The 22071-nt window shown below is 31.8% G+C and overlaps 1 protein-coding gene across 1 annotated transcript in view; it reads left to right on the forward strand.

Moving 5' to 3' along the window:
- Nucleotides 1-22071, forward strand: part of LOC126774482 (protein embryonic gonad-like) — a 122575-nt gene that overhangs the window by 50236 nt on the left and 50268 nt on the right. Inside the window, exon 2 of the mRNA XM_050496045.1 lies at nucleotides 8221-8298. Coding sequence (XP_050352002.1) covers nucleotides 8221-8298 — 78 coding nt within the window. The remainder of the gene's footprint in view (nucleotides 1-8220; nucleotides 8299-22071) is intronic.

A 22071-nucleotide genomic window follows, 5' to 3' on the forward strand; every position in this document is an offset into this window, starting at 1 on the left:
TTTCATTGTTAGTTTCATACAAATATTAACAATGAAACATAAATTGTGCATTCGAAACGTTTTTTATATAATCGCATACTTGAAAACGAATGTTATAAAAACATCTTTTAAATATTTTTCTACGCTAGCCACTTACATACTCATTATAGTTGAAAAGGCACTTTGCAATACACACAACATGTTACGTTGTTTACTTGAAACTATTTGCAAGTAATTCATCGAATGCTATTGTATAACATTATACAAGTAACAGAGTTGTGTGAAGAATCAACTTGTAAACTGGTCAGGACTAGCTTTTAAATAGGTTAAGGATTAAATTGTTATTCGTGACTAATATTTCCACAAGATTTTTTTTATAAAATAGGCGGACGGACAAGTGGTCCACCTGATGGTAAGGTGATGATAAGTTTTGATCACCACCGCCCATAGACATTGGTAAAATATTAACAGCTCCTTCAATGTGCCATCATCATTGGGAACTAAGATGTTCATCCTTCAAACTGGAACACGACAATACTATTGTCATATAAGATGTCTAAATTACGTCTTATATAGTTCATATTATGATATGGGATCTAAAATATCTATATCCAAGTTCAAGCCAAGGGTCAATAAAAATATATTGAGGTTTTCTATGGCCAAATTTTCAGTCACATCCTGGAGACCAAAAGTTTTAAGCATGTAAAAATCTCTATATGTATAAAAATCTCTGTATGTCTCTTCCGTGAAGTCTTTCCAGCATCTCAACTATTTCTGTAACTCTGTGTCTGTGTCTAACTGCCTCGTTGGTCTAGTGGCTTGATATAAGGCCGCAGATCCGGTGGTCCTGGGTTCAATTCCCAGGTCTGGCCAATAAAAAGTTATTGGGTTTTTCTGTCAGAAAATTCTCAGTAGCAGCCCGGAGTCTGGAATTTGGAAGTGTGTACACTTCCGTGCCTCGGAAAGCACGTAAAGCCGTTGGTCCTGCGCCTGAACTCTTACCGGTCGTGTCGGATTGCCGTCCCATCGGATTATGAGAGTTAGGGAATAGAGAGTGCACCTGTGTTTGCCCACACACTTGTGCACTATAATATCTCCTGCGTAGTTGGCTAATCTCTCTTGGGATTGGCCGCCGTGGCCGAAATCGGTCTGGAGGACATTATTATTTGTCTGTGTCTACATTGCTGTAACTCGTTACTAGAGTAAACTCAGTTACGAATATTCATAGTAAAGCCTATTAATGTCCCAATGTTGGACTAAAAGCTTTTTGAGTTAGTTTGGAGCACATTACACTATGCTGCTTTAAGGTGAGTTGATAGAGGCGTGAAGATTTCACTCATGCAAGTCATCCTTACGATATTTTTCTTCGACGCCGAGCACGACATGAATTATAAACATAATTAAATAACGTTCTGTGGTATTTGTCCGTGTTTGAACTCGTAATCTTCGGTTAAGTTTCACATATTCTAGCCATTTAACTCTTTAATTAAATTTCTCATGCTATTATAATTTTAGTCATATTAAACCTATATAATATAATCACTTGATATACTAGCTAATAAAATAACAAAAAAATATAACTAATATTCTTCGAAATTTGTAATTTTTTGCGTCAAAATCATTCAACGATAGTGATGTCATTATTGATTTATAAATACGGTAGCTGATATCATTTTTAAATATAAGTGTTATTGCATTACAGTTTAATAAAAACTCGAGAAAACGATTTGTGTTTTAATAAAGGTAGATACAAGCCGGTTTTCGTGGTTGGTTTGCCTTTCACGCCGAAAATTGTGGGTTCGATTCCCACCCAGGATAGACATTTGTTTGCATGAACATGTCTGTTTGTCCCGAGTCTGGGTGTAATTATCTATATAAGTATATATTTACAAAAGATGAGTAGTATTATGTAGTATATAAGTTATATGGTTTCCATATCACAAGCTCAGCTTAATGTCCCAGGATATTATTATTATTATACTCATTCCTGATACCAGAATACAGCAACTCAATATATCGAGACAGGCTTGCACAAAACCTTGTCACCAATTAATGACAAAGCACATATAAAGACTTTAACATAAACAAAAAAAAATCCAACATCTTACTTGCTGGTAGGACTGTGTAAGCCTGTCTGGGTATGTACCACCCACTCAACGGATATTCCATCGCCAACCAGAAATCCTTAGTATTGTTGTGTTCCGGTTGTATGGGTGAGTGAGCCAGTATAACTATAGGCGCAAGGGTAATAACATCTTAGTTCCAATGGCTGCTGACACTTTGGCAATGTAAGGAGTGGTAATATTTAATACAGTGCCGATATCTATGGGCGGTGGTGACCAAACATAATATTCTTATTTCTAAATAAACAAAAAAAAAAACAACTCACAAATATTAAGGGCCTCCTTTCCACACCACATGTACACTTAAGAAGTGTACATGTGGCTAAAATTTCACCTAACATATGAAGGTTTCTTAACCATATTTATAACACATGAATAATATTCCATTGGATCTATGTATGTCGGTTAAAACAAAGTCTCACAAACATTCCCTTAACGATGCAAGAAATAAACAGGAACGGTTTTCAAAAGGCCGTACATAGTCCCTCAGGTGCCAGTACGTGAGACAATTTCTATGGGTTCTGATGTAGACTGAATCCGATGGTATGCAAAGCAAGGCACGACGGCCAAGTTTAGAAACGTTACCTTTTAAAGCTCTTTCCTTTCTTGTTGTGTTTTCACACTTGTCAATCGTTCCTCTAGTCTAGACAAACGCCGTACAGATAATCGCTGGTGATTCCAGCAATTGGAAACAATTTACGACTTCAAATTTAAAAAATTTAACTCATTTTTAACTGTCAAATTTTAAAAATACAATGTTATTAATTTACATTAACAGCTTATGATATCGACTAAGAAGATATTTTAAATGTCTTTCGAATTATAAAATTAAGTTCAAATAAAATTCGATACACTTTAATCATAAGATGTCGAAGTTATCATTTCGGCTTCGAAATGCTACTTCATTTTATAATAAAAGAAACGCGGTATAATTGATCAAAAGGAGATTACCTTATGATAAATCACAGTAATTTGTATGGTATTTCAAAAAAGGATGAACATAAGAGCGCATGCGATTGTCGATGCAACCTCGAGCTGTGACCGATATTGCTTAATTAACTTGATCACTAAAAGGGATAATCAGATAAAATTCATAAAAATTCAACCCAAATTTTAGACTTTGATATATTATTCGTGCTTAAAGATCGCCGGGGAGATTAAATCGGCACAATTTGTATGAGAATTTGACAGTTCACTCGATCCTTGAGTTTATTTAGCAAATGTTTTTTTTTATTTGCTTATGAGTAGGCTCTTTGGTTTTGTTTGAGTGGGCATTATATATGGAGTTACTACTTTTTACTGTGACAAAACGTCTCCTATCTACTTATGTATTATATATATCTATAGTTTCGACTGCTCCGCCGGTCTAGTGCCATGATGTAAGGCCGCAGACCCGGAGGTCCTGGGTTTAATTCCCAGGTCGGGCCAGTAAAAAGTTGTTGGGTTTTTCTGTCGAAAATTCTCAATAGCATCCCGGAGTATGGAAGTTTGATGTATGTACACTCCCGTGCCTTGGAAAGCACGTAAAGCCCGTTGGTCCTGCGCCTGAACTCTTTCTGGTCATGTCAGATTGTCGTCCCATCGGATTATGAGAGTTAGGAAATAGAGAAAACACCTGTGTTTGAGCACACGTTGTGCACTATAATATCTCTTGAGATTGACCGCCGTGGCTGAAATCGGTCTGGAGGACATTATTATTACAACTATATATACATATATGAATATGTTTTGTCTTGATATATTTGGAGTATAGCTCTCAATTTTTTTTCTTAATAAGATGCAAATGATTTTTTCTTTTTAAAATGTAAATTCAAAATTATAAAATAATCACAGGATTCTAAAAATCATATATTTAAAAACTTAAATCCAACAGTACCAGGCGTTCAGAAAATAAGAAAAAATATAGTTTATAAGCCAGAATTGACTTAATAATGCTTTCAAAAACGTATTTGATTATATATTTTATTATTTATTACACACATATTTTACCAATATTTTTTAAACGTCATATGTAACCTCGATATGTATAATCAATAATTATTATAATTTAAAAAATTCTTATCCATGAAATTCCAAATTAAATAAAAATACATCAAAAATTCGCATAGTCTGTTATATGGTGCCTATCTGCTATTTTCTCGAATACTTCTTCTAAAAATATATATGTGTGTTCCAATATATTCATACTAAGGCCACACACACACGCATACCATACTCGTTGCCTTACTTAATGCGAATAACCGAAAACTCTTGACACGTTACTAATGAGTTGAGTAAAAAATGTTACACACAAGGATAACTAATTGATACAAGCGGAGTAATTTCGGAATAAGGACAGGAATTCGTTATATCAATGACCTGTCGTGTTCAAGTTCCGTGTGTTTTGGATCTGTCATCGTTAAGTTTAATAATAATGTGGCGTTGTTTGTATGTGTGCTTGAGTGAATTTTTTTTTTTTTTTAATATTATTTTTTTGTTTAATATAAAGCTTATATTTTAGAAAGATAAGTTTTAAGACTTATTAGAATTAATTAATTAGGATTTTTTTTAAACTTCCTATAGCTTAAAACTTCGCTCTTTAAAAGGGGAAAACATGTTCCTAAATATAGTGCTAGGAACACAGCTTAAATGAAGAGGAAAATTACAAAAATATCGAACGTGAATACAATTTATTTTTGTCAATAATTAAATATATATTTTAGAATAAATATAAAAACAAAATTTATGTTAATTCTTCAATTCTTCATTCTTTACGATCACAAAAGGTCAGTGTATCGCATAAAATTAGCCTAAAACAAAAGTATCGATAAAAAAATATAATACTTAGAGGCATATTGAATTGTGAAAAAATGTTATTTTATAAATAGCTATATCCAAAGGTCATCGATATTTGCACAGATTAAAAAAAACAAAGCAAATTCGACTCAGTACGTATGCATGAGGAACTCTACATATAGCTGACATTATTTATTTGGAGTTTAGTAGGGCTTCGGGTAAGATTGACTCGGTAGGTTACGCACCGCGCATTCATCAAATATTCTACCGCTAAACAGCAATATTTAGTATTGCTGTGTTCCAATTTGGAAGGCGAGAAAGCCAGTGTAACTGCAGGCAAGGGACGTCAAATGAATGAAATCCATGGCGTGGTTAATATTTATTACAGTGCCAATGTCTATGGTAGGAGGGAACACTTATCGCCATGACGGCTTGGCATATTACTATCAAAAAAATAATTCTTGTCACTTACAAACGATAATCTAAAAACGAATCGACGTTTTTTTTAAATTTGTAACTTCAAAATTATAATTTTACAATTTAAAATTACTTACCTCATAAGCAAAGTCAAGTATAAGTTACATTGTCGAAACGAAATGAGAGATATTATGTTAACAGTACGGAGTCACGCCATCCAGTTAACCCTTACCGAACGTATTATTAACATACATTTATTTAATTTTTTAAGAAAATATCTGAACTTATTTCTCGTTATTTAAAATTGTTTAGTAAAATACACATTGTGAACACGCGATGCTACCTCGCCAATGTTCGCAAGTCATTTAATTTGATTTAAGTAATACCAAAACGCTACGTCACTAACTATTGTCATATTTCGATCATTTAGTATCATTATGAATACCGTCTATCGTTTTAATACTAACGAGTATAATGTTTGTATCACAGATGATATATGCTGGAAGGCTGTCTATCTTTTAAATAAACTTTTAAATAACACATTTTCTATTCCGGTGTCTTCTAAACAGTGCTATTCTGCAATCACTTCGTTTCATGAATTGTTGTAAATTGTCTTACGTTGATACACGATTTTGATGCGTGTATACTTTAATTCTTATAATTATTATAGTCAATGTCGCATATCACTTTCTGGTATTTAACGATAGCGCTCGGATTTGATTCGAGCTTGTCACATTTATTTTACAAAGTTTAAATTAAATTAACTAGCTACTTAGACAAAAAATAAAATAAAATATGTCATATATACATACTTTTAACAAATCATAAATATGTAAGATGTATAATATATATACATAATTATATACATATTATATAATATAACATTTATCAAAAAATTTATCAACAGTAAATTTACTATAGACAACATCGTGAGGAATCTAGTTTGTTTGACACACACCACGAACCTGGAATTGGAACAGCGTGTTGGAATACGCTCCAATCCAATTCCTTAATGGAAGAGGCCTTATCCCAGCCGTGGGACATTTAAAGCAGTGGGCTTTTTACTATAACGATCTTAAAACAATGAAATGAAAGCGTAACAGAAAGACAGACAGTTACTTTCGAATTTATATTATTAGTATAGATGAGATGAGATCAGGTGACCCAAAATTAATCTTTTTGTATATTTAAATATTAATTTAATAATAATCCCGAAAATAACCATAATAGAACCCATTTAATGTTGGCGATGTATATTCTAAGTTTAATAGTAAATATATAACTGCGTGAGATTAAATGCCGAAGTAAATAAAGTTGCGTTCACATCAGCTTGATTATAATAAAAACCATTTGAGTAAAATCTGAATGTAAGGTTGGTTTCAATTTAAACACTTTTCGAAATTGGCCTTTGAAATCGTCACTTTAATATAATTGCAAATTTCAATAGATACTAAGAATTGCTGAAGTTATATAAATTATGTATTTATACGACCAAATGAACCATCTATTTAAGAAGGTTATGACTGGCCTTAACAAATCCATAGAAATCGTATTCCGTAACACTACGCAAATGACATCTTTAATTTAATTGTGACATACTTTTGAACCTCTTCAATTTACAAATGTATACGAATAAATTGACCTTCAATGATCTCTTCATGCTACTCGACTTTTCAGTCCGCAACACTGTTCACATGCAAATGTGACCTTTACGTTTAGTATCATAAGGTTCAATTGAAAAATAAGGTTTACTATACACGAATGACGTTTAGTTTCTTTTAAAGACGTAACAACATAATTTCGGCTCTTTAAAAATCAAAACACTACTCGAGTCGGGAGTGATTCGGTGGTTCCGAATGTTTTCGTTTCATTATGGGTGTGTCACGATTTTTAACTCAATTCAGTTGTAGATACGAGTTAAACGTCACTTTTGACATGTATAGCGGTTATAGAATTACTTTTTTTTATGTAAATATTAGGTAATGTAGAAATAAAATTCGTATACGATCTTAACTTAAGAAAAAAAAAAAAAATTGCTTGTGGTCCGTTTTGACAGCTATGAATTTTCAATGAAGATATATTGTTGAATTCTATTTTTTATTAAAATATATTTTAACATACCTAAAAGTACTTTACATGTTTTAGAAAGATATTTGACCTGATGGTCAGGTGTAAAGTATGAAAAAGTATGTTTATGTTCTTCCTTGGGAGTCATGCTTGCTTGATACCAAACTCCATCAAAATCGGTTAAGTGGCTTCGCCGTCTTTGTATTTCAATTGTGAAATGTTGAAAAAATATTGAAAAATTTTCACGTTCATACTCGTAGTAACGCTATTTTGACTAGTGTTAATTAATTTAAATGATATAATTATTACAGTCAGTGTCGCGTGTCACTTACATTTTAAAATGTTCTGAGGTACGTTTAGAGTTTGCTCTTTATTAAAATTCCTACAAAAAAAACTAACAATTGGAAGCCTCGAAGCTTTCCCTATCCCGACTTTTGTGTTATTTAATATAATATAAAAGTAAAGTGTATTGTAATATTAAGTATAATATATGTTTTGTCATTAGTCTAGTGCCTGTCGAACTTTTATAAGTCTGCAGATCACCAGATTCCGGGTTCAAATATCGGATCTTATTGTAAATGTTATTGAATTATTCAAAATAATAATACAACGAGCACTCACGGTTTATTTACGTGTTATGCTACACGCGTTTCTGTGTGTTTTATAATTATTTATTTATTAATTGTTTGCACCATAGATTTTCTGTTAAACTTAGGGTTAACTAGAAAAATGCATCTTCGTATTACGTCTTTTTTTCAAAATTTGAGCAAATTAATATATATATATATAAATACTTAATACTGTTATTATTATGTATTCAATAAAATATATACAGTAAACTGTTTTTTCTTATTTACAGATGAATCAGCAATGTAAAGTCTGCGGGGAGCCTGCAGCCGGTTTTCACTTCGGCGCTTTCACGTGCGAAGGTTGCAAGGTAAAATAATCATTATTTACTATTAAATTAATAAGAAAAAATAACCCTTATTATATTATTTTGTAAAATTTTTTGTGATTTAGTTACTACCAGCACCTATTAAATCAAAGTCAAGCTGTCTACCTACCTAAGCCTCATCTAATTCGCTCAAAATTTGACAATGTTCAGATATTTTCTTCCATTTCTTCGACTGATCTTCTTCCTAGTTCTCTTGATCGTTATTTATTAATTCCTAAATCCCGTAAGCTTTGTTAATATAAGTTTATCAGCAAAACCCTCCGCGTTTATTTGATTAATATAAAATCTCGATGAATTATAGAAGGATTATATTTAGAATTACTAAGAAGAGTTTACATAGTACATAAGCAAGAACAATTTTCTTCGTGCCCCAGTCAGTTTGGGCTGTGTGTTGATATGCCAGTCAGTTATTCTTTCTTATATATATATATGTAATAAAAAAATGGCTTCTAATAACATTACGCACGTATATTTTCCAACCTTAGGTAAAAACGTAAATCTCTTCAACAATATTTTCAAATCTTAGGTCAACAAAAAAGTTCGAATTCAGCCTCCTTAGGTATTTTCAATGTCTATAAACAGATAACTTATTATTAGACAGCCTGTCTGTCTTCCTCACGAATAAAAACTGGATTTATGCCAACCAACGTCCAGTGCTTCCATATTGCCATTCAAGTGTCAATCCTAGGATTCAAATGGTAGTCTAGACATGTCTTAAGACCTACTTCCAAGTCTACCGCATTTTATAACTATAAAAAGGTGTTAAAATATTTGTATGTGGCGAGTGTTCGACATAATTTATCAATCTACTTTTATGTGATGAAAATTTATAAAGTTTTTAGGATGTTTGTTTTTCATTTATCATAATATCGTGACTCGATTCTTTATTCATTGTATATATGTAAGTTATGAGTGCTTGTATATGATAGGAGTGATTATTCGCTACTTGAGTATGATGTTTTTTTTTTTTCTCTGAAGTCCATCTGACAGAATCTCAAGGACAAGCTAATTGCGCAAAAATTATTACAGCACACGAGTTAGTTGACAAATGTGTTTATATATAAAGGTACAATCTCTATTCCTACTTTCACATTATCCGATTGGGAAGCAATCGAACACATCTGGGGAAGGCACAGTAATCTAACGCTTCGAATTAATGCTACTTACATTAAAAAATAATATATTTTGTTTAATATTAGTGTATAGTGTATTTGATTATCATAATATATTACATAATTTCAAATTATTTTAAAAAAGGAACATCATGAAATAAATATTTTGTATATCGAATTACCATTATAATATGCTAAATATATGGTCATTAACACCTTCTCCTCAAAAGGGATAGGAGGCCTTAGCCCAGCTGTGGGAAATTCGTTAATGCCCACTGCTGGGCTAAGGCCCGTTGGCTGTTACTGTTACTGTAACAGCAATTATTTTAAATAAATATAATCTGTGAACTGCTACTATACACGTTGCATAATGTTATTATGTCACTAACTTTCTGAATAAATGGGCTGACAACCAAAAAAGTTTTAGCAAATCACACTAGATCCAGAGATAAGCTCGTCCAACAAAATAGAAAAAAACACTTCGGCTTTATACAATAGCGACTACACCTTTATGACTTTTTCAGGTAAAATCTTTTTGCGATTCGAAATTTAAATATACTAGTGATATCCATAAACATTAATTTTTTCTAGAATAATATAAAGTAAGCGAAAATCAAACTTAGGTGAACTGTAAGATCGTCATGTTTGGTTATTTCCTAAGTATATATATAAAAAAATAATCGCTATTAATAACTTATTGGTTATATAAGTTTGACATTTCTCAATAGAATCCTTTCTGGCGTTGGTGCTTCTCGTAACGAGTGTTTAAGAAATAATTTTATTTTCCGATTTGGATGTTGAAATTTTCTTTTCAAAAATTTATCTTATATTGAACTGGATTATATTGATATTATATATGATAACGAACAAGGTTAACGATTTACTATTTATCGTTTCTTTATTGAATCTGGATTTCCGACGAGTAGCTTTAAAACATTTTATTTGTAAAATTACATCAGTGTATTTTATTTTTAATGCGAATATTTATTACGAGGATATTTTACTTATAAGACGATTTAAAAGTGCTTGAAAGTCTATTAAAATTGAGTTTGTTGCAAATCACAGTAATCAAAGTATCAAATCTGATCGTAGTAAATACATATTATATGATATAAATATATTTATTTATTATTTAAAGTGTAAATATAAAAATTGAGAAAAATAATTGATACATATATTTTTTATTTTTTTCTATATTTAATATTTCTATTTACCTCTCCAAATAAGCGTTAAGCTCGTATTAGGAGTGGGGACCACAATACTCCATACGGGGTCATGATGGAAATTGCGAATTTTTATTACTAGGTAAATTTTAAAGAAGAAAGTTGCAACAAATTTAAGCAGTTAATTTTTAATAGTACACATAATATTATTTTACATTAAATATTAAAAAAAAATATTTCGTACACGATATAAATTATAGAATTGTAAGTGGTTTTGAACAAGAAGTGTGTTAGATCTATAAATTATTATCAAATTTATTATTAGTCACAAGTAATGTCGTATGATTAATGACTGTCTCGGTGCGCGTATTACGAATAACGATAGCAATGGCAACTGTCACTATTGACATATTAAATCTAGAATATTCCAAATCGATATATATTTTTTTAATTTTAATTTATATTTTAAAAAGTCTTAGTTATGATTCATAACTAAGATATATAGATATAAAGGAATAAGCACAGAAGTGCATGATAAATCAAAGTTGATAAAACACAGATGTGTTATACTCATTATTTATTACATCGAATTTTAGTTACGAATATTCTTCTTTTTTATTTAGTCCACAAAACTGACTACAATTATACAATAATACATTTAACCGAAAATATTTACAAATGAGTCTTCTCGATGTGGACATTACATGCTTACACGAGGGCTAAAAAACAAAATACATTAGTAACTACAGCGTAACATTAGAACAAACATAAAAAACTTATAAAAACTATCACCTATATATTTTTTATTTTTATTATAATCTTACGAATTGAATAAATAAATGAACTTATATTATAAATAAGTCCGCAGTTGCTATCGCATTTAAAACGAGACGTTACTCAAGATCAAGGCGCGGCGGCAAATTGTCGCGTCGGTGCGCAAGCAATTTACTACCCCGAATCAATTTGCCAAGTTTTTGTCGCGATAATGTTGCTCGATTCAATTTTCTGTTAAGTGCGCCTCAGTACCGCCCCCTGTGCTGTTTTGCGCTAACGGGTCGGTACTGCGTACACTGAGCTATGCGACAGATTATTTATTACGTTCAATTCTGCTACAGTTTTGTAATGTTCATTTATTTTATAATCCTATGTTTTCATAATATACATTAAATAATGTGACTGGACTCTGACTCGATGTAAGTAATGTTTGAAAAATTGTACATACTTTTTTGTAAATGACCCACTGTTACGTTAAGGCCTACTCATCCTTTATGGAGAAGGTTTGGAGCTTATTCCACCGCGCTGTACCAATGTAAGTTGATGGATACATATGTGGCCGAATTTCAGTGAAATTATACCATTATGCAGGTTTTCTCACGATGTTTTTCTTCACCGCCGAGTACGAGATGATTTATAAACACAAATTAAGCACATGAAAATTCAATCGTACTCGCCCGGGTTTGAACCCACGAACATCTATTATTACGAACGGCTATTTCGACTTATACTTACTCTTACTTTAAGTATGACGTAGCTTTAATTATTATTAGTTATTCCGGTTTTTCTTACGTTACGAGGAATACTCGACATCTTTTACTGGACCATTACATCTCGATAAATTACGTAATTGAACCGGAATAGTTAAGTAATTTGTTAATAACGGTCTTCTTATTAACTAATTACAAGTACTAGAAACTTCAAATAGACATAATTTATTTATTTATATATTACCAACAGATATACAGTAATAATTATAAATTAACATTTTACAAGTCTAAGGGTCAAAGTTGTAATGCTATCAAAGGTATCATACAATAATATTATTTTAGTACCTACAGATACAAAAAGTTGCACAAATATAATAACATAGATTGCTCTTAGAAACGCTTAAGCTAGTGCGACTTTTTAATTTTGTCTCATTTCAGTTGCAACGGTAAAACAATTAAATGCATTTCTAAAAGCGTTCATCATATTGAATATATGATATTGTATTCATTCGTAGTTACGAATGAATACAGTATCAATAAAAAAATTAAGAAAAGATTGACATATCATTTTAAAATTTCTATATTAATCGTGTGATTAATAAAGTACTACTAGTACTACTATTTGTACTAATAATATTAAATCAAATGCAATGTGATTATATAATTACATGTGTTACAACCCGATAGCGATAGATGGCGCTTATTCAACATGTCAATTTTCTGAATCGCGCTGTCTAAATATTCGCTTTTGGTTATATATAGTGTGGAACGATTACTGAAAGTGGTCCCGGATCTATTCTGCACCAACGAATCGTCCGTAGCTACGGACGTCATAACTGTCACCACCAGACCTCATCAGGGGGATAAGTGAGGTTACCGTATTGAATGTGATCAATTAAATTATAGTGGTGCGAACAGCTCTTCCTTAGTTACATTTACCGTTAGATCCCCCGAAATCAGTTCGGCCTAAACTGTGATATTTAATTAATTTTACAAGTGGGTATGTAATACGTGATTTCATGTCAATAATTAATTACTGTTGAAATAAAATAATTGTATTTATTTACAATTGCAAGAAGCATTTGCACATTTTTATAAAAAAAAATTGACTCTAGTATCTTTGTATACGTGATTGTAAGAAATATCAGTATATAGGTATGTAATGTTATTATATATGAACTGTATCATTATATAGTATATTTACATATACATGTTACACGCACAATTATGGGACATAACATCTTAGTTACCAAGGTTGGTTTTGTAAGCGATGGTTTACATTTCTTACAATGCCAATGTCTATGGGCGTTGGTGACTACTTACCATCAGGTAGCCAATATGCTCGTTCGCTTACCTATGCAATAAAAAATAAACAAATGGGCCACTTGATAATAAGCTTGATAAATTAACACTGGCACTAAGAAATATTAACCATTCCTTACATCACCAATGCGCCACCAACATTTGTAACTAAGATATTATATCCCTTGTACTTGTAATTACACTGGCTCCCTCACCCTTCAAACCGGAATATTACTATACAGTATGCTTAGTAACGAATATTATAAATATATATTATAAATAATATTAGTAAATATTTAAATTCCACTGCGGAGTTTATCCAAGAATTTAGTTATAATGGATAGAGATTTTTCTAAATTATAATAATTTATTAATTTATAAGTTTCGAATTAATGAATGGTCTAAGTTTATATTGATGTAATAACTATCGACCGATATGTTAATTATATTAAACAGTCATAAAAATAATTATATTATTTTACGATTGTTGTAAAATTAATTATGAATTTTATTTGGCAATAGTGCCAGCGTCTTGGGTACAATGCCACAGAATCTTTTAGACGACGTGTTTTTGCTATAAATTAGTAATGCGTGTTTTGTTTTTTTTTTTTTAATTTTATGTATTATAAAAATGACTGTATAGTATTCTAGTTTTAACATGTATTATTTTTTCTTTTTATCAATTAAATTAAATTATCATTTTATTAACAATTAAAAATGTATTATATATAATATTGTTTTAAAGTAAACGAAATCATATTATGATATTAAGACAGAGAACCGGGGCGGTGTAGTGCTTAGAATATATAAATCTGAACCGAAGATTCCAAGTTCAAATCCTGCCCGTTGGTAAAGGGAAATCAACATATATTATATGATAATTTGCCACATGTGTATCCAACTCCGACTACAACAGCGTGGCGGATAAGGCTCCAAGCTTCTCGAAATGGCCTCAACATTGGGACATTTGCTTTACTTTAAATTTAATTAGCCATCAAACCTTCAACTGATTGAACCTTGCACGAGTCACCAAATATGTTAAGCGTACAAATTTGATCTCTATTTAAACTACATACGGTTCAATTTATATAATTAGTTATTTACAAGTTTCTATTCATTGCTTCTTCTATCTTGTTTTGATATCAGTAATTAGGTAGACGTTTTAAGGCACCTCATACGAAATTAACATTCGCCTCCGCCATACTGTCTGTTTGTTTAACGATTTAGGATCGTTATCCACAGATTGATTAAAGCTGAGCGAAGCAATTAAAATATATTTGTCTTGTGTGGTAAAAAAAAATGTGAATCTAATGCAATTTACTTATGGTAGGTACCACCCGCTCATCATGTTCTATCGTTCAGCAGCAATATTTATTATTGTAGTGTTTGATGAGCGAGTGTAACTACAGGCTCAGGATAAGACGGACTAAACCAGAAAGATGTCATATAGAGAATCAATGGATTTAAGTGCTTTCCGTCATAGCTTTAATAGAAGCTTGCCACTAGACTTCAACGAGACAGGCATTATAGCAAACTTTGTTTGATTTCTTTGACAATAATTGGTCTATACACCTATGTCACAGTAAATTAGCACTTTTTAAAACAAGTAATAAAAAGATATATCGTAACACTTTGAATTCGCCGTTAATGTGAAAGGGGCTTTTAAGATTATAAGACCTCAGAGTTGATGCTTAACATAATTAAGAATTTATTCAAATTAATTTAATAAAACACAGCCAGCGGACAATGAGTGGGCGTATAGGCCGATAGAATGTATTGATAAGGGACATCCAAATACGTTCGGTGTCATATTTCATATGTATAATATGAAGCGGTATGTGCATTTATTAGATAAAGCAATTATTTTAAATGTTATTAAAGCGTAATAAAATGTATAGATTATTTCAAACAGATATTTTAAAAAAATTTAGAAAAATAAAACTTTCTGTTTTTTCTTGATAACATATTGAGCTATTTACCAACAAACAACGAGTGTGATTATTTTTTTTTTCAAAAGCAGTTTTTACTATTATTTTGAAATTATACATTACGGAATTCATAGTAAAATCCTGCTTATCCATTTTGGCCAAAGCACGCTTATTATTGAGTAACAAAAATGCAAAGATTCGCAATAGATAACAATAGTAAAATAATACTTTTATCCATCAAAATTACCGAACGAGGAAAAATAAGATGGTCCATCGCTTAGAACACGTAACGCACCACATCAGTTGTCACCAGTTCCGCGAAGATTGTCTTACTTCCCAGCATAGGCCTCCCCTAAAGCTTGCCACAAAATGCGATTTACATCTTCGTTTCGTTCCAGTACGTATTTCCATTTATAAAAAAAATCTTCATTTATAATATTAGTTATTATGTGCATGGAGACTCACTAATACAATCAATATTGTCGCCTTTGATTTTACAAATATTGATTTCGTTTTTATTGTGGGTGTCTTCAATTGCTTAATATTAGCGACCGCCCGCAGTTTTTTCGAGACAATATTTATCGATTTTAATTAATAGTTGAATTATTAATGAGGTTTTTTATTTGTGATTTGTGACACGTTTATTATTTTATATCTGTATAAATGTGAAGTCAAGCATTTAACTAACATATTGCGTAAATTCGATCACCAGTATAAATTTTGTTATTTTATAAATGTTTAATTTTTTTTTGTTGTTCTTCAGACCTCCGAGTTTAGAGTCTTACATGCAATAAATGAAGTGGTAGATATGCAAATACATTTGTAAGTCAATAATTGATTGAAAAACCTTGCCTAACCAAAAATATTTGGTAATATACAATGATATCCGTGCGAAAATAAATGTTATCCAGGCAAACAGCGAAACACTTTGTTTTGGTAAGGTTATACTTAATTAGATGCTAGATGGTATTATGTAACTTCGAAGACATATTATAATTTACAAGTGTGTACGCAAACACAGGTGCACTCTTATGATCCGATGGGACGCCAATCCGAAAAAACATAAAGAGTTTAGGCGCAGGACCAACAGCTTCACGTGCTTTAAGATGTCCAGACTACGGCCTGCTACTGAGATTCTACTGCAGAAAAACCTTATATATTTTTATTGACCCCAGGGTTAAAAATTTAGCACCTCGAATCTACAGCCTTGTATCTAGCCACTGGACCTAAGACCTGTCAAGACTGTTAATATAAGATAAATACAAATAAGACAAGACAAGGCAAGACCTTTATTTTTTTTAACAGCTTAAAGATAAAATGTTCGTTAAGTTAAAGCAATTAATACTAAAACGTCTGTGATAAGATCTAAATAATACGCAAAAGTTCTAACGTCAGACGTGATTGGCGTCGATTTAGTTAAAATAAAAACAAGATCATTACTCAAGATCAGTCGATCCAAGTTTTTGTAACGTATTTAAAAATGTGCACATTCTTTTTTAGATATTTGGTATATAATAAAAAAAATCGTGTTGTATTGCAAAAATAAGCTGAAATCATTCTATAAAAAAACAAAGTAATTGTTTTGATGACGTTCACGTTATGAAAAGACTAAAAAAATATTTAATTTTTAATAATAATTATATTTTATAAATCTATTGTAAGTACACTTGAATATAATTAAGTTGAAATTATCGACAATCAGTAGTTTTTTTCGTAAATAATAGTAATAATAAAGCACTATTAATCTAATATTACGTCTTGTCATGTCCGTTACAGTTTTACTAAACACCACAAGCAACGTTTATAAGGCGCTAGTGAGTTTACTAAATGCCAAATTACATGTCATACAAAACGTCAATAAAATTTCAACCCAATACATTAATTATTCATAAAGTGTAACCACATTATACGTCATTATATCAGGCCGATCCATAACTTTAATACGCTTATGTTGTAAATTTTTACACGAGAAACGCTCAAAGTATGATAAAATCAATTAAATTTTTTATCTTATCAATATCATTATGCATTTAAAAGAGATAAAAAATTGGTATTATTTTGAGTTTTTTTTTTTGTTTTATATAATTCAATGATTAACTATGATATATTTTTTATATTATTGCACTAAAATATGAAATTTTATCTTAACATAACATTTCAAATTAGGTAAGGAAGTAATCACGAAATGTCTGGTTTAATATTCAAGTACAAGTCCTTACTTGTTATTGAAACCTACTAACAAAAAATATGTTGAAAAACAATTGACAAAATAAATCAAAAAATCAAATTAAACGTGATTTACTCAACAACGAATTTTAAACATCGATTTCAAAAGTCATTTAAACACATAAGCAATTTGTATCGGCTCCCGCGCGTGATTCCACACATTTGAATGTCATTATACATACATAGCTATAAAAATTTGATATGCATTTGATGAAAGGTTCGAGAGAAAGTCAACACACGTATTAGCTGAGAACGATTCGAATTTCGCTCAGTTAAGTAACATCACTAAATCAGACGCAACACCAAATTTAAGCGTGGTTAACGGCATCAATACTTTCATTTCTTTTGTGGACGCCAGGACAGGGCGTAACAATGTCGATCATTCAATCGTTTTTGAATCGATTCGTGATTATATCGGATACGAATTATATCAATGCACTAACGGTAGTGATTTGTGATTTTCTAACGCTGATTAGGTCTATTGTTAAATTTTTGGAGTTCAAATAGTATGCTCATTAAAATCCAGGTATGAAATGAGCGCTAAATATCATCAATTGATCATTGAATGATTTAGAAGTTTTATAGGTTGATGGAAATCATAGAATTTCTGCAATTATATTTCTGATGTTGTATATTATAATAGCAATCGCAGTAAATAAATAAGTAAGTAAAGCTTACAGTAATTGAAATGCAGCGATGAAAGGGAAGAGATCTTGCAGCGAGCTCGTGATTTTCACTATAACTTATATTCATTAGAAAATTTACCGCCTAGCAATAAACAACGTCATAACCCAAGATGACTGAGTGATAATAATTATAGGTATAATTCAAATCATAGCGTATAAGACAAGTTTGCTATTCTAAGGTTAAACTGTGAAATCGAATCAAATAATTCTTTATTCAAATAGGCTCATACGGGCGTGTTTTCAGTATTTACTTAAATGAAAAGCTACCACCGATTCGGAATGTAATACTATCGAACAGAATTCGCAAGACAGTAGTTACACTTTTTCAAACTTTATTTCTTTCAATATAAAGTCAAGCAAATACTATATATAATCTATCCTGCTTATCCTGCTTGGAAGTTAACTAACAACTTCATATTTCTTTAAATTTATTGTTTATAGACTATGTGTAAAGAATCACCAAGATAAAATATCTGGTCGTCCAATTCATTTTTTTTATATAAAAACATTTATTAATGATTCAAAACTTAAACAGTTTTTATAAGTAGCAAAATATATTAAAAATTTAATACCTGAATATTTATATACCACTTAAAATTTCTCATAGGAATATGTTCTTTTTAATTTCTTTTGAAATCATAAACATCTCTCGCTTAACCATACAGGATATAAAAATATATGATTCATTTATATAGAAAAAATGAAAGTAGATCACACGTAGGAAATATAAGTTTTATTCATAGAAGTTCTGAATCATATCTTAGCATGTAAGATATCAATTTATTACACCATCAAGAAGCCTGTTAGCTTATCTGCCTGCCTAATTAGTTAAATATAAAAATGATATTTTTTCTAAGAAATGTACACATAATGTGCATCTGACCCAATTGGGTTACGGCGGCTATTCTCAAAGGAGACCAGCTAATTGCACATGACGTAATAAGGCATAAATGTGTGTATAAACGCTATATCAGTGTATATTCCTTCACGCGCTTACTGGCGGTAGAGCTTTGTGCAAGCTCGTCTGGGTAGGTACCACCCACTGATCAGATATTGTACCGCAAAACAGCAGTGCCTGATATTGTTGTGTTTCGGTTTGAAGGGTGAGTGAGCCAGTGTAATTACAAGCACAAGGGACATAATATCTTAGTTCTCAAGGTTGGTGGCACATTGGCGATGTAAGCGATGGTTAACATTTCTTACAATGCCAATGTCTATGGGTGTTGGTAACCACTTACCATCAGGTGGTCCATATGCTTGTCCGTCTTCCTATTCTATAAAAAAACAACGCTCAGAATCCAATAACATGGCAAAATTGAACTTTGAGAAACAAGAGACATAAAATGAAACACCACTCGAAATAAAGAACAGTATTAATACACAAAAAATGTTATAAGAAACAACCGTATAGTTCTAATTGGGGTTTTGGTCAACGCAATTCAGAAACAGCACAATGTACTAACAGTGCTATCTACCTACAAACATCATTACTACTCATTAAATAGTAATTAATTATATTAATCAAACACTGAGTTTTTTTGACAGAAAATCGTAATAGTATTTATCTTTGGATTGAACCCAGGGATATGGGATTCGCAGCTTTATTTACGAGCCACTAGAACTACGTAACAGTTAAACATCGTATTATATTAATAAAAACGCAGTTAATCCCTTAATACGATGTAACCAGGTTAAAACACACTAATTTAATTTTAATTTCATCAATTTCATCACAAGATTAAATATTAATATGAACTTAGTTGCTTAATAGATCTTATGATTATTGTATTAAGAACTAGCGGTAATTTAACTAGGGGTGTAAGGCCGCTTACACACTATCGACAATACGGTATTCAATTGCCTGTTTTTTAATAGTTAGTTATTCTATTTTCCACCCGTGGCTTCGCCCGCGTGGGAACAGCAGGTGTTTTCCTATATGAGAACGTGTATACAAAACTTCACGTTGATCGGTTGAGTAGCTTAGACGCAAAAGCGAAACAATCTTTCACTTTTAATATTAGTAAGATTAGCGACATTTTTAATTTATTTTAATCTAGAAACGGTGTACATTATTTAACATGTATATGATTTTTTAGTGAATTATGACATGACATGACATATAGAGCTGTATAAAAACAAATCGCATGTTCTGTTTTTGTTGCGCATAGCGGTCACTTGCGACTCGATAGTGAATAGTTTATTTAAATCATTAAATTTACGGCACGGTGTATGAATCGATATACTAATAGGTAAAATTGAAGAGTTTTGTTTGCACGCGATAAGCTGGTACGTTATCAGTCGCGGAAATATTAATTGATGCAAATCCAGGGAAAGACAAATACAAAAAAAAATGTAATTATTTTTGTTCGATTTTAAATGTATGAATATATTTAGTACTTAGTCTTTTCAACTTTATATAAGTTATTACATATATAAGTTATTATGTACATTTTCTCTTTTATAAAATATTATGTTAAAAATCAATCAAAATTCAATAGGCCTATTTTTAGTGTCGTAGTGTGTGCGTTAACCTTTAATGACATGAAATTTCGAAGGCCATCGTCACCTTTCTCGGAAAATAACAGGGAATCATAAATAAGGTTGCAGTAATTGTATCAAATTGTTGGCAATCACAAGAGCCGCTCGACCCACCGCCGAGATCCGATCAAGCTCGTAACACTCAATTTTCTTACGAAAATTCGATCGAGGCGAAATTTTGATTAAAATAAAATGGAAAGTTTTTTGACCCTTCAATTTTGAATTCAAAAAAAAATATGATAAATTGTCATTTCAAATCTTGTCACATTCGAATCAATGAGTTAATTATATAAAGGTTAAGTATTCTTTTTTAGCTTATAAGTTAGTGTTCGTTGGTATTCAAGCTAAATACATACATTTAATCGTAGATATATATTAGATTATGCAATTAAATTTAATTCTGTCGAAATGAATCGGTTATAGATTGAAATGCAACTTAATCCGGTTAAATGACGAATCTTGAAATAACATATTTGAATGATGTAAAATTTAGTTTGTTTTAAGTTGAAATACATTAATGAAAACAATCAATCAATCAATCAACAGCCAATCGTTGTCCACTGCTGAACATAGGCCTCTCCCAAGGTGCGCCAAAGCTCCCTGTCCTCCGCCTTCCGCATCCAGTTGGTGCCCGCCACCTTCTTAAGGTCGTCGGTCCACCTGGCTGGAGGGCGCCCTACGCTGCGCTTGCCGATTCGCGGTCTCCACTCTAGGACTCGTCTGCTCCAATGGCCATCGGTCCTACGACATACGTGACCAGCCCACTGCCACTTCAGCCTGCTAATTTTGCAAGCTATGTCGGTGACTCCGGTTCTTTTCCGGATAATCTCATTTCTGATCTTATCCTTCAAAGATACTCCAAGCATAGCTCGCTCCATAGCACGCTGAGCGACTTTGAATTTGTGGACTAGTCCCGCAGTTAGTGTCCACGTTTCGGCACCGTATGTCATGGCAGGTAAGACGCATTGGTTGAAGACTTTCGTCTTCAAACATTGCGGTATAGACGACTTGAGGACTTGACGAAGGTTGCCAAATGCTGCCCATCCCAAGCGAATTCTTCGATCGGCTTCCTTCTCGAATTTGTTCCTACCGACTTGTATTATCTGTCCTAGGTAGGTATATTCACTAACAACTTCGAGAGGTTTCCCCTCGACGTATATCGGTCCCGGCACGACATGCCTATTGAACATGACCTTGGTCTTGTCCAAGTTCATACCGAGACCGACACGCCGGGAAGACTCGCCTAGGCTACGCAGCATTTCGGTGAGTTGTTCCAGCGACTCTGCTATGATGACGATATCGTCGGCAAATCGAAG

This window comes from Nymphalis io, chromosome 16, assembly GCF_905147045.1.
Source record: "Nymphalis io chromosome 16, ilAglIoxx1.1, whole genome shotgun sequence".
NCBI classification, from domain to species: domain Eukaryota; kingdom Metazoa; phylum Arthropoda; class Insecta; order Lepidoptera; family Nymphalidae; genus Nymphalis; species Nymphalis io.